Source organism: Mauremys reevesii, linkage group 5 (genome assembly GCF_016161935.1).
Source record: "Mauremys reevesii isolate NIE-2019 linkage group 5, ASM1616193v1, whole genome shotgun sequence".
In the NCBI taxonomy this organism is placed as follows: domain Eukaryota; kingdom Metazoa; phylum Chordata; order Testudines; family Geoemydidae; genus Mauremys; species Mauremys reevesii.
Window position 1 is genome coordinate 32435060 of NC_052627.1, and position 12579 is coordinate 32447638.

The following is a 12579-nucleotide window of genomic DNA, read 5'->3' on the forward strand; positions in this document are numbered from 1 at the left end:
GCCATTCTCAGTCTCTATTTAACATTTCTAGTTCAATATGGTTCTAATAAATGAAGAACGGAAATCATGGGCAGAGCATGTTCACTAATCCCAAACAAAAATCTTAGCTGAAAAACAGTTAAAGCAGATAGTATGTATAAGAAAAAAGATTAAAAAAAAATTATAATGAGAATAACTGTGCCTCTTGGCAGGACCTGCTGTTTGTCACAGTTATATCATTATATTACAAGATCATATTAATTCTTTGAAGTCTGGTATCCAAAGTGCCATTTCTGCTATTGATTCCATAAGATTACTTTTGAAAGCATGTTCTAAAGGTCCATCAGACAACTAACTGGAAGTCAAGTATTCCCGTGCCTGGAAAAAATCCCAATCTAGAATTTTTGCAGTCCCACGAACAAAATGTTTTACATGCATCACTGTAGAAACGAGTAATAAATAATTTGACAACAAATATGTCTTTCATAATTAACTAGTAGAACAATATCAATGTCATCATCATGCATTTCAATAATATTAAATTAAGAAGATAATAAGGACGCATACCGCCCGCACCCAGGATGTATGTATTTGTGTATTAGTTCCACATAAATACAGCAATGCTAAAATGTATTGAGAGATTTAGAAAGCAGCTAACTCAGAAAGAAAAAGGGCAGAAATAAAGACATCCACACACAGATGACTACCTTGACATTTGCCCAGAATTTTCTTCCCTGCTTCCTAGGATTACTGGGTTTTTTTCCCTTTTATTCAATGGGCATCTCGTGGGCAGATGTCTGCAGATGTTAGCTCAATGTTAGCTCCCAGCCCCAGCCCCTTCTTCCTTATTCATGGATCCAAGAGAAAACAACAGGTTATTCAAATAGAAACTCTAGAGATTTTATAAGTATGATATCAACTTATAAATGTAAGTTCATAGAAAACCATCTGTTACAGTAAGATACTAGACTAGGATACTGACCAGAAAAGCCTACCCCTTAAATCACCAGGCTTAAAACTAACAGCATAGGGCTTGCTTAGATAGCAAGCCTCTAGAGTAGACAAATGGAGCTTGCACCGTGTGATTTACCCTGGTGAGTCTTCCTTCGGTGCAACATGCAGCGAATAAAAAAATTCCTCTTTCCACACTTTATGCCTGGATTCAGTAGAAGTCAATTTAACTGAGATGGTATCCAGACTTGGAACAAGTTACTGCTGCCTCTAAAACTAACTTCTCTTTGGGTATGCCTGAGAAAATACAGGAGGCATCAGATGCTGTTATATATTTGGACTAGATTCTCAGCCCACAATGTGCAGTTTCTTCGCTGTTACTAGAATGATACAAGAATAAGATCACACTTTCTTCCCTGACCTGGCAAGAAGTTAGTGTAAAAGCATCATAGTGTAGTCAAAAATTCAAGATGCGGCTACGAAGTTACATCTGCTTGTGTAGGCCTGCATCTCTAAATGAAACAGCATGTAGGCTTCCATTGCCATTCACACAAAAGGACACCTAGACCCTTTGGAGATGTAACCATAAAATAGATGACATCCACATTGACCAAACCTTAGTTATATTTTAAACAAACTGCAAAATTCATAAATGCACCAAATCAGTAGACCCCTCAAGCAAATTCTATATTCTATTTTGATTTCTGTTAGTGTCAGTGAATGATGCTACTAATTTAAATTAGGATATAAAGATGCTACTACACAAGAGGTTCATTTTCCTTTTACTGTAACATATATATGGTTGATATTTTCACAGGGTTCCTATAATGCAACTGTGTACAAATTTTAAATTTAGTAAAAATAAGTGAAGATGACAGATAAAAATTCAGCATTTCCAAATATAACCATTTCTCTGTTTTAGGAATGGCACAGACATCAGCCAGCACTGGTAATCAGTTTCTCAATCTAAGATGAAGAGCAATCCCTGCCAAGGTTAGTGGTGAGGTACGAAGCATATAGGTGTCTTTTTTTTTTTTTGGTGAATAATGCAGATTCAGCGACAAACACATTTTGTGAATTCATGTCAATTTTGCCAAAATTATTTTCTTTAAAAAAATCTAAAATATCTAAATGTTTTGTTTTGACATTTTTAAATGAAACATTTTGATCTTTTGATTCAAAATTACTTTTTATTTCAAAATTTCCTTTAATTTTATTTAAAATGTTAAATGCTCAAAATGGAAACAACACATTTCAATTCAGGACAAATAAAACATTTTATTCAACCTGAAATTTTTATTATCATTTGATTTACCAAAAATGTTGAAAAATTTCATTTTCAGAATAATCTGAAACATTTTTTTTTCTTTTTGGCCAGCAACCAAAAAACTCTGTTACACATCCAGCTCTAATCAGGAGGCTCACACAGTGTCTGCCTGTCTGTCCGTCCAGTGGATAAACAGAAGGATTTTGCTCTCAGAGGCTGTCCACGCTCTCAGATTCCTGAGCACAAAATTCTCATGCCACACATCCAAAGAAATTTAAAATGTTAAAAACAAATTAAGAGATTAAAAATATGCATTTTGATGAGTAGAATGATGCAGAAAGTATTTCAAGGATCTTTATGAAAAACAATACTGTTACAACAGTGCAGACTTTTTATAACAAAAAGTCAACAAATGCCATACAGTATGTACAATCTATTATTGTATAGACTGCTCATAAAAAGTTACATCATAAATATGTGACTAGATTTTTCAAATTTAAGTACAAAACATTCAGCAGCTCTTACTGTCCATCTGGAAACCTACATTACCGTCAGATAAATACTCAGCCTGTGAACATAAATATGGTTTTCAGCTGTAATTTCAAATGTGAAAGACCAGCAGAGATGGCAGTACTTAAAAGAAAATCACCTTTCCAGCAATGAAACCAAACCTTTTCCAACATTTACTGGTGGATATTACTCTGTGGGCAGGTGAATGGTTCAGAGGATTCTCATTATGAAAGCCAGCAGTCATTTAATAACATATTACAAGTAGGATTTGTGATGCTCTGTAGGCAGCCAACTTTCCAAACCTTTTCCTGCTACTTCCTTTTCTGAAGACTAAGGGTTCAGGATGTTTGATGCCTGCTTCCCAGCAGTTTGAACCCCTGGATGTTATCAGGCATTGTTCATGATTGATGCCTAAATTAAAATCAAATATAAATCTTTTAACCTAAATAGGGACACCCACTACCATGTTGTTCTTTGGAGAGCAACTTTCTGGCTCCATGGACATCACTTGGACAGAGTAGTTGCATTCTTCTGCAGCCCATGCCCGATCCAGATCCACCAGCCCCATACAGTGTTTTCCTAGAATACCAGAACAAAAACAGCAACATTAAAAGACTTCCGTATTTTTTAGTAGAAATATATGATGTACAAAAAAAAATTCCCTTTGGCATTAGAATCACAGAAGATTAGGGTTGGAAGAAACCTCAGGAGGTCACCTAGTCCAACCCCCTGCTCAAAGCAGGACCAACCTCAACTAAATCATCCCAGCCAGGGCTTTGTCAAGCCGGGCCTTAAAAACCTCTAAGGATGGAGATTCCACCACCTCCCTAGGTAACTCATCCCAGTGCTTTACCATCCTCCTAGTGAAATAGTGTTTCCTAATATCCAACCAAGCCCTCCCACACTGAAACTTGAGACCTTTGCTCCTTGTTCTGTCATCTGCCACCACTGAAAACAGCCAAGCTCCATCCTCTTTGGAATCCCCCTTCAGGTAGTTGAAGGCTGCTATCAAATCCCCTCTCACTCTTCTCTTCTGCAGACTAAACAAGCTCAGTTCCCTCAGCCTCTTCTCGTAAGTCATGTGCCGTAGCTCCCTGATCATTTTCGTTGCCCTCCGCTGGACTCTCGCCAATTTGTCCACATCCCTTCTGTAGTGGGGGGCCCAAGACTGGATGAAATACTCCAGATGTGGCCTCACCAGTGCCAAATAGAGGGAAATAATCACTTCCCTCAATCTGCGGGCAATGTTCCTACTAATGCAGCTCAATATGCCGTTAGCCTTCTTGGCAACAAGGGTACACTGCTGACTCATATCCAGCTTCTCATCCACTGTAATCCCCAAGTCCTTTTCTACAGAGCTGCTGCTTAGTCAGTCGGTCCCTAGCCTGTAGCGGTGCATGGGATTCTTCCATCCTAATTGCAGGACTCTGCACTTGACCTTGTTGAACCTCATCAAATTTCTTTTGGCCCAATCCTCCAATTTGTCTAGGTCACTCTGGACCATATTGCTACTCTCCAGCGTATCTACCTCTCCCCCCAGCTTAGTCATCTGTGAACTTGCTGAGGGTGCAAATCCATCCCATCATCCAGATCATTAATAACATTAATGAACATTATTCAATTACTAGTGACATCAGAAAAACTTAGCAGTAAATAACTTAGAATCTAGAAGCAGCCTAATCCAGATGTACCCAACATCTCTAAATCTGCTTTCCTCCATTTCACCTATATTTTTATTTACACTCGCCAAGGGACAGTAGGTAACTTCTCCCCATGGAAGTCTCTGGAACCCACTGGCCTGCTGGGGGAGAGGGGTGCTGATTGGTCAGCACTCCCCAGCTCCCAGAATATAGGCCAATGCAGGGGTCATATTGAGCCTCTTTCAACTCCATTACAGTAGCCCACTCTACCCACCTGAAGTAGGAATGGGAACCTGGTCTGACAGATGCTGCAGGTCTAGCCAATTGCCTGTTTAGGGGGTCAGGACAGGGCTGCCAGGGGGCGGGGCGCAAGTGGGGCAATTTGAGAGTTTTTCGGGGCCCCTAGCCCAGGGTCCTTCACTTCCTCCAGGGGCCCCAGAAAACTCTCGCGGGGCTCGGGCCCCCGGAGCTTCTTCTGCTCTGGGTCTGCAGCGGCAATTCAGCAGCGGGGGGTCCTTCTGCTCTGGGACCCGCTGCTGAAGTGCCCCGAAGACCCGCGGCGGGGGGTCCTTCCGCCCTGGGACCCACCGCCAAAGTGCTGGGTCTTCGGCGGCAATTCGGCAACGGGAGACCCCAGGCTCCCTGAATCTTCTGGGCGGCCCTGGGTCAGGATGGAATTTTTTCTGCCATGAGGCAATTGGAAGGGCACCAGGGAGTTTTTTGCCTTCCTTGCAGCACCTTCAAGTCACTGGGGGTTGAGTAGGAACACAGTTAATTTCTAACTGAGATATTGGTGGAGTTGTTTATTCATTGCAACTTGCAGTCAGTTTCCAATGCAATTAAGAGAATAAAATGAATGGTTCCCAACCTTGGGCTCATGTGATAAGGTGAACCTTTGTGGGTCAAAGTCCTCACCCTGCTGCAACCCCTGTCCCTCTCACAGGGGAGAAGGTGCTAGCACTGAGAGAGAGCAGAGTACTGGGGGGTAGGCTGAGGAGAGCCTAGCCTCCATTGTGAGCCTGCCTACCTAATGCCAATTATGGATTATATGGTAAAGATCCCTGTAACCCTTGTATTGAAACCAATTAAATGCCCGAATTGGAGAGTATGAATAGTGGGCAAGTAGCGCCCCCTCCCTTGTGTTACAGTTTAATAAAAATTGCAGACTGCCGCTTAATTCTATGCATGTCTCTGTCCTCATCAGTTACATACAGCCTAATTACTTCTAGAAATGGAAATGAAAACTTCATTTTAGAAACATATTTGGGAATAAATCTGAGCAACTGTAGAGGAAAAGTCTGAATTGTTCTTGGGTTAGAATTTCGTAGGATAGTAAAATAAAGCCAAAGGTATATGTTTTCTTTACAGATTTCAGGTGAATATTATTCAATACATTTGGTTTCTATCTATGTCCAAACTATCTGAACAATAATTCACAGAAAAGGTGGAACTTTCAGCATTTTCACAACTCTTACAAGAAAGTTTCGTCAGTATCTTGAGATATATTAAAGATTCATGATTATAAAGTCCTGAACAAGATGCAAAAGCTACTATAGTCTCTCCTTTTCATGCTCCTGTGCTCTTATCTATGGCTTGATAAAATAATACAATTTAATACATTTGGGATTGGAGAGTCATTACAGTACATTCCACAAAATCTGGCACACAGATGCAGAGCTGCATATAATTTATTTAAACATTTCTCTTTAAATATTAAGCTGTACTGAGTTCAATCTACTTACTATTTTTCCATAACAAATGGATGGTCACAAGCATTTTCTTCTGCATAATTAAAATGCAGATTGCTGAGTTACACAGAAAACATAATGCTTCACCTCTACTAAAATGGTTCCAGCGATTGGTGGAATTTGGACCCCTCAGCTGATTTTAGCATGAACACAGCTAATTCTGATTGGTGGCTTTGAACACAATAGAGACACAGATTGGTTGGGAGTGATTAATGGGGTAGGGGGGTGGGAATAGTTCAGGGATGTGACAGTCTGGCAGCTATATTTGCTTCCCTGATATAGATCTTCCCCTACCACTCCCGTTTTGGCAAATGGATTATAAATCTTGCCAAGCTTGGTCTGTGGTTAGTTGCACTGTAGCACTGATCCCTGTGTTTGAGGTTAGAAAGAAAATGTCCTTCAATGGCAGATTGACAAACCTCTGTGCACATGTACACACCATGTAATTATAGTGATGTCATTGTTACTTATTGTTCATCTGGGAGACAGGGTTGGAATATCAGTCACAACTTGGGCCCTGTTCTCCTGCTGGTCTCACTGGGATTTATCTTAGATATATGAGCCAGTGCTGGGATCAGATAGGGAATACTAAGTAGGCTGGATTGATGCTTGTGACATCGCTGCTTGGGCCTGGATGCTATTATTGGGCACAATGGGTATCAAAATGCCCAGTTTGCACCACAGAGAAGAGTGGGAAAGGAAGTGATTATGCTCTGATGGAGGAGGTACAGAGGTCTTCATTATTTAACAGGGAATTATGTTTTTCTGGGTAACTGTTTGGGTTAAATCAGCAGTTTTTTCATCACAGATACCCGACAGTAATTGGTACTATATAACTACCACTGATAGATAAACAGGCTGAACTGTTGTGACCAGGCCTTTAAGTTTGAGGTGTTTATCTGGTGACACGTGAGCAGTATGACAAGTCAATAAACCCGTACTATTTTACAGAAGTTGTGTGACCCACAGTAAGCATTGCTACATATATCATTTTTTTTCAATCTTAAAAGACTGGAAAAAAAAGCAGAATAAGCCACTTTCTCACTATCTACAAATATAGAAAAAAAAGACACACACATCCCTCCAAAATTCTTCCCATGCTTTCAATCATTTAAAACCCTTCGTTAAAAAGAAAATCTGAAGTGCATTTGATGTAGCTTTTCAATACCTGATCTTGTCTTGTCAAAAGAACATGAATCTAACACAAATGTGGTCTGACCTTCAGTTTAAACAAAACTTAATCCACAGCAACCACACCCCCATAAAGATTTTTCAGTAGAATAGAATAGTCTAATGTCTAATGGAATGGAATGGAAAGGAATAGAATAGAAAAAATTGTTAGTTTTAAAATAAAAATACCAATGAGGGTTTTTTTTCCCCTTGGGGAAACATGTTTGTGAGAAAAAATGTACAATTTCTATGAGACAGAGAACATACAAAAAGTTGAAATAATTCAAAAACACCTGACATTTGTATCAAAAGGCTGACAGAAGCTCATTTGCTGTCCCTTCCCTCTCTTTTGAACTGGCAGTTTCCTTCCCGTCTCCCATGGCTATCTCACAAGCAAAAGAGGAGACACCCTTCTCAGTGGGTGGAGTATAATTGTCAGCTGTAACCCTGACAATTTTTTTTCTGTCTAAATACAGTGGGATAGCAAAATAATCATATCTATTTTTAAGTAAAATGGGAAATTATCTCAGAATCTGCAGTATTTCCTTTAGTAGTCTGAACTATAGGAAATACCTTGAATACCGCAAGTGCAGCTTTTAAAATGTATTTAGATTAGTTGCTCCTACTGCCTTTGATGTATTTCATAAGTGTTTTTGAGCCAAAAATATCCACCTTCACTCCCCAACAGTGTCTGCCCTATCTTGGCTTGAATTGTTGTTGGGTTTTGTATTTGAAACCAGTTTGTAGTCTCCCTTTTCCATTTAGAAAATTAAATATTGCAGAGGAATGATACATCCATCTGCCACAGCTAAGCTAATTCTTTATCCGCTCTTGAACATCTGTCATTTGTCACTATTCTACACAAGAACTAGAGAGGAACTTGAGCTGTAAGATGTTGCTCTAGGTTCAGATATCATCCAGCGAATGTCTATGTTTTGGGGACATTTGCATCTGAGATCTAGTAAAAGCCTTTCCTTGAAAAAACAATAGCCTTCCCCTTTACTTTGGATCAGCCCCTCTTTTTTAATTAATACATGTCTGACTTGAACCATAACGGCCAACAGGTGAGGGCATTTTCCAGCACTTAATGAGTCACTGAAGGAAGTGAGAGACCAATGCACATAGCCCAGCTGGTCATTAATTGCATGGAAATACACAACCTGCAGGTAGTTTTTGCTATTATATACCATGACCATATAAAAATGTAAAACAGAAAAACATAATTTATTATTTAATACATCAAATAGCTAAAAGCTGAACTGCACATTACCACAGATATATTACTGTTTTTTCCACAAACAGTAGATAACAGAATAGTATCAAATAGTAGATCAGTTGGAGCCAGTACACTAACCATTCTCAGAATGCTGCTAGATTTAATTATCCTTATTTAGTCTTTAAAAATTCACTCTGACTAATGTATCTAGCTTGTTCTTACTAGTGAAGTTCAGTATATAGGTCTGTCCTTCCTGTATCTTTCCTTGATATTTCCCTTCATACAGGAGTTACAGCAACTTCCTTTCTGGTCACTTAAGTCCTTCGATTTCAAAGAAGTTTTCAATATCTCTGCTAAAGATATTCCTATCTTTGCTACTTTCTGCACAATTCTTGAACAGTTCCCATCTGGCCTTGGATGTTTGTCAGAGAGTTTTTTAAATGATTTATCACCAACTACTATATCATGTTTAATATATCTAGGGGTTTCATACTGCCACCCATTGCAGAGTATCTAAATACTTTTCACGGGCGCTAGATTGGCTTTAGAGAGGTCTCTAGTGAACTTCAGGAAGTCTTCTCCCTTTTCAGGGTATAGAGGGGGAAGGAGCTGGTGCAGAGACATAATGATCAATAAAATGTCAAATTATACTCTAGCTCATATTTTAAAAACTTCAGCCAGGAAAAATGCTTCACTACAACAGTGAAAAAAGATGCAGCAATAGAAACACTCACTGCTGTAAGTATGTTGAGAAAACAGCAATTTAATTCCCTATTGATAAATGTACCAGTGCTTCCCATATATCATAAGCTCAGCCCATCACAAAATACACTGCGCATATTCTGCACAACAGCTGATCTGTGGCAATGCATACCTATTAGTCTGCGTTTGGGTGGAAGCTGAACAGCTGTCTGATCTGCAAATCTGCAAAGAATCATGTGCTCCTAGAATACAAAGTACAGAAATATGGTTTTATGTCATTACTCTTTAAAACAGTTATTTAATTTCAACATAAAAAAACTATTTAAACATTCAAAGGTACCAGAAAACTATGTGTATTGAATATTTTTCTATTAAAATTAATTTATACTTGTACTTATTTCAGCTCCACTTCAGCCTTTGAAAGTGTATATTTTTGGGGCAGGGGCAGTGAGTTTGTCTCTGGATCAGACTTCTCTATTTCCATTCAGCAGGGGAACTGGACACAGCCCCCTACTACAGGGCAGTGTTCTTGGGTGGCATACTTCAGGCTGCTTAAGCCCTTCCCATATGCACCAATTGGCAGCCAAGCCATCCTGCTGCCGCAGGGTGAGTCTTGGACCTCCTCTCCCCATTTGTGGGTAGCATTCAAACTGGAGTGTGGGGGCACTCAAACATCCTGTGTCTGCTATCAATAATGATTCCGAAGCAGGAAAGAATCATCATCACCCTTGTTGGGGATAGGCCAACGTTCCATTGCTCAAATCCCACCCAAATCAGTATAGAGTCAATTTGAAACTGGACTTCAGTGTTCCACACCTTGACGTGGGGAAACTCTCTTAACTCTATAGCACAAAATAAATTTAAACAAAAGTAGAAACCTCCTTGTAAGATATCAAGAACTAACTCTGACTTCCATTTTTAGCCTTTGGCTAGCAAGACAAATGAAGCAGGGGTAGATAAGTTAACCATTCTTGCAGTGGGAGGCGAAAGATTATGATGCAATGACAACTAAAAAGAATGCTCCTAAAAACTATACTAAGTGGGACAGCTGAAATTTCAAGTGCTAAGACCTAGCAACCACAACCAGAGCCGTGCTAGGCATTAGCAGACTAAGCAACTGCTTAAGGCCCCAAGCAGCAAAACGGAGCCCCCTATTCACTTTTTATTATGTTTTGGGAGGGGCAAAATATTCCTGCTTAGGGTCCCCAAAGGGCTAGCACCACCTCTGGCAAGAACTATTTCAGAATTGTCCAGCTTTATAGAGCCCTCTGTAATGTCAGATGGCAATACAGACATGAGAAACTTTTCTATGGAACGTAACAGAGAACCAAAGTTAGAGGTCTGAAAATGAGCACTGCTTTCTTAAATCAAACTAGGTTATCCTTCCATTCTTGGTTATTCATAGAATCATAGAATATCGGTTGAAAAGGAATCTCAGGAGGTCATCTAGTCCAACCCCTTGCTCAAAGCTGGACCAATCCCCAACTAAATCATCCCAGCCAGGGTTTTGTCAAGCCTTAAAAACCTTTAGGGAAGGAGATTCCACCACCTCCCTAGGTAACCCATTCCAGTGCTTCACCACCCTCCTAGTGAAATAGCGTTTCCTAATATCCAACCTAGACCTCCCCCACTGCAACCTGAGACCATTACTCCTAATATAAAGAGATGATTTTTAAAGGTTCAGCCCCTGCATTAGGTGAAGGGAGGGCAAGCTCAGATGTATCTGCCTGACTTCTAACGTTTTACCAGCTATTAGGGCTGCTGGAACAGCCGTTTGGGAAGCTTAAAGAAGCTGGAGCAGTTGGTCAGGGCAGGAGGAGCTGCTAAGAGAAAAACCGCAAATTAAGACACCAGGCAGAGGCTTCCAAAAGCACCTGGCTTTGGTACAGGAGGGGCAGTCGGAGCTAGGGGGAGAGGTACTGGAGGAGTCTCCAATTAAGGGAAAGCAGCAGCAAGTAAAAACAACTCTGAGCTGGGAAGCTAAGCAGTTGTCATTTCAGTGAATGAATAAAGGGTAGCTCCTATATCTCAGGCTGAAACATAGCCTAGGTAGAAGTCTCCAAAGAAACAGGCTCAGCTCAGTTTTCTCATATAAAGAATGAGCCACCCAACCCAGAGAGCCCACTGCCCCCGCCAGCTCTGCAGCTTGTCAAACCAGATCTGAACTCTGAGGTAAGCATTATCACTCAACTAACTTGAAAAATGAGGACTGGCTTGTGAATACACAAAAACATCTGACTTTACGACTATGTAATTTCCCCTTCAAAAAAATAGCAACCTGTCACATTTCCTGATGGTAGATATGGTGCAGCCATTATCAGGACAACAAACATCTTAATTAAAACTATCCAGCTTTTCGTGTAGTTAATTTGCTCTCTGGAGAGAGCAAATTCTGCTAAGTTGTCAAAGCTAAATATGTGAAGTAGTTTGGTTCCTACCTTCCAACAATCCCTCAGGAAAAGATAAAAAATGTAGCCTCCGAGTGTCTTTTGGTGCAAGCCTACAACCATCATAGCCCTAGTTTTGCAACTTTAACCTCTAATGAATCAAGGCAAAATGTTCCCATCAGAAAAGTAAACTGATCGCAGGTAGACCAAGGTGACCAACAGTGAATGGATCCCATGTACATGGAGAGGTTATATCCCTGTTGGTCTATTATAAGTCTTGTTATGTACAAATAAAGTAAATTGGTTTAAAAAAATCAGATTTATCATTATATGGGAACTGTCATTCTTCTTGATGTCTCCTTGGATCTCTCAAAGGAAGATAAGAAAAATGAATTTAAGATGGGAACTAAAGGACACAGACAATATCTGCCCATCACATTTGAATTTTAGTCACTAGCCAATAATTTTAACCAATATATTAATATGATACATAAAAATTCTTATAGCTATCTGTATAACCAAAGTTAATTATAATTAAGGCCATGATATTGTTGCAGAAACCATAATTTTCAGCACCCACTGCAACTGTTTTTGCAATGCCACTCACTGAAATTTGGCCCAGCCACCCCTCTGTTATGACAGGGGGCAGCCAGGTGAAATTTTAGAGAATGACGTTGCGATGTGGCACCACCAGGGCTCCCCCTGGCCCCAGCCCTATGGGAGGCACAAGCACTAGCACCGTTCCCACATACCAGCAGCCATAGTTGAAGTCTTCAAGGTCGTGCTGGAGCTCTGCTGCTCTGCAGGCTTGGCATTGCGATCTGGCGCATGGGGTCATAATGCCACTGAAATTTGTCCTGGCTGCCCTTCTGTCATGATGGCAGAGTGACCAGGCCAAATTTCAGTGAGTAATGTTGTGCCAGCCTCCCACAGCACCTCCAGGGGTCTCTGAGCTGGGAACTGTTCTAGGGTGCAGGGCTTCAGGCCCCCTCATACCATGGGCATTGGA

General features: G+C 40.4%; 1 protein-coding gene across 1 annotated transcript in view; it reads right to left on the reverse strand.

Moving 5' to 3' along the window:
• Positions 1–2217: 2217 nt before the first annotated feature.
• GSTCD (glutathione S-transferase C-terminal domain containing) overlaps positions 2218–12579 on the reverse strand; it is a 123895-nt gene continuing 113533 nt past the window's right edge. The window contains exons 11-12 of the mRNA XM_039540197.1: positions 9356–9425; positions 2218–3286 (exon numbers count right to left, since the gene is read on the reverse strand). Of these exons, the coding sequence (XP_039396131.1) occupies positions 3150–3286; positions 9356–9425 (207 nt within the window). The 3' untranslated portion in view covers positions 2218–3149. The remainder of the gene's footprint in view (positions 3287–9355; positions 9426–12579) is intronic.